General features: G+C 50.0%; 1 protein-coding gene across 12 annotated transcripts in view; it reads left to right on the top strand.

Annotated features, from left to right (window-relative positions):
• The window catches only part of LOC116852858, a 113,342-nt gene that overhangs the window by 111,658 nt on the left and 530 nt on the right, over nt 1-1,154 (top strand). For all 12 annotated transcript variants that reach the window (XM_032833597.1, XM_032833596.1, XM_032833598.1 and 9 more), the window contains one exon: nt 303-1,154. This exon is cut by the window's right edge and continues 530 nt beyond it. In XM_032833597.1, the coding sequence (XP_032689488.1) occupies nt 303-1,074 (772 nt within the window). In that variant the 3' untranslated portion in view covers nt 1,075-1,154. The remainder of the gene's footprint in view (nt 1-302) is intronic.

The raw sequence follows: 1,154 nt of genomic DNA, 5'->3' as shown, positions 1-1,154 counted from the left end.
ATACATATATATATATATATGTATGTATGTATGTATGTATGTATGTATGTATGTATGTATGTATGTATGTATGTATGTATATATATATATAATATGGTCGAAGAAGATTACGTTTAGAAAACACGTTTGCAAAATTCTGCAAAATTGTTACTGTAAAATTCAATTATGTTCGTAAAATTATTGATAGACAAAATTTCATTTTGTAATTTCAGTGTATACATGTAGATATATGTATTTAATGGTTGAGAAATATACTTTGTAAATAGCAATAGCAAAATAGACTTTTTTCTTCTCTCTCATAGATATCAAATTCCTGAGGATCAGTGGAAAAGACGAAAAATGAATGAGCCGGACTCGGTGAAAGCTGGGGATGAACGTCAGATAATACGCGTCGCTCAACAACAGCAGCAGCAGACGCAGCAGCAGCAACATCAATCTGCATCCTCCTCAGTGGGGAAACAGCAGTTCCAGCATTCCGTCGAGCCGGTCTCGCCCCCAGAGGCGACCAGCAATCACTACGGGCGTCGTTTCTACGAATCGACCACTGCCACATCCACTTCTGGTACACCCTCCAACAAGCCTCATCTGTCGCCGTTAGACTACGTAAAGAACAAGATCGTGGAAGTGATGCGAACTGAGGATGATAAGGCTGGTGGCAGCGGGACCGCGGTTTCATCCGATAGGAATGGTGGCAGCGGCAACGTCGTACCAAGCGGCGGCGGCGGTGGCGGTGGTGGCGGTGGCGGCGACAAAACGGCAGAGGAGAAGGCGGCGGCAGGCGCGAACGCGGAGAGGAGCCCGTCCGTCGGCGGTGTCGGCGGCGGCAGCGAGATGGTTGGCGACGAGCCGACGCCGAACCGGACCACTCCGCAACCACCGCCGCCGCCCGCTCCGGCGCCAACAACCAATTTTTATCCGTTCAGCGCGCTAGGCGTGCACACAGGCCCACCACCGGCGCCGCCACCCACCGCCACGTCGACGGTCTCTGCCTCCGTCACCAAGTCCGAGCAGATGCAGCCCGAACCGGCGCCATTGCTTTCAGCGCAGTATGAGCCGCTCTCGGATGAGGATTGATAGTCGCGTCAGTCACGTGGTGCTACCGCTACTTACTGTTTTTTGTAATTAGTTTGAAAGAAATGCTGTGACATGTTTCC

Source organism: Odontomachus brunneus, unplaced genomic scaffold, assembly GCF_010583005.1.
Source record: "Odontomachus brunneus isolate Ranch 3 - 2012 unplaced genomic scaffold, Obru_v1 Obru_scaffold_259, whole genome shotgun sequence".
Classification (NCBI taxonomy): domain Eukaryota; kingdom Metazoa; phylum Arthropoda; class Insecta; order Hymenoptera; family Formicidae; genus Odontomachus; species Odontomachus brunneus.
Note: the sequence above shows the minus strand (reverse complement) of the source record. Positions and strands in the feature narration are given on the sequence as shown.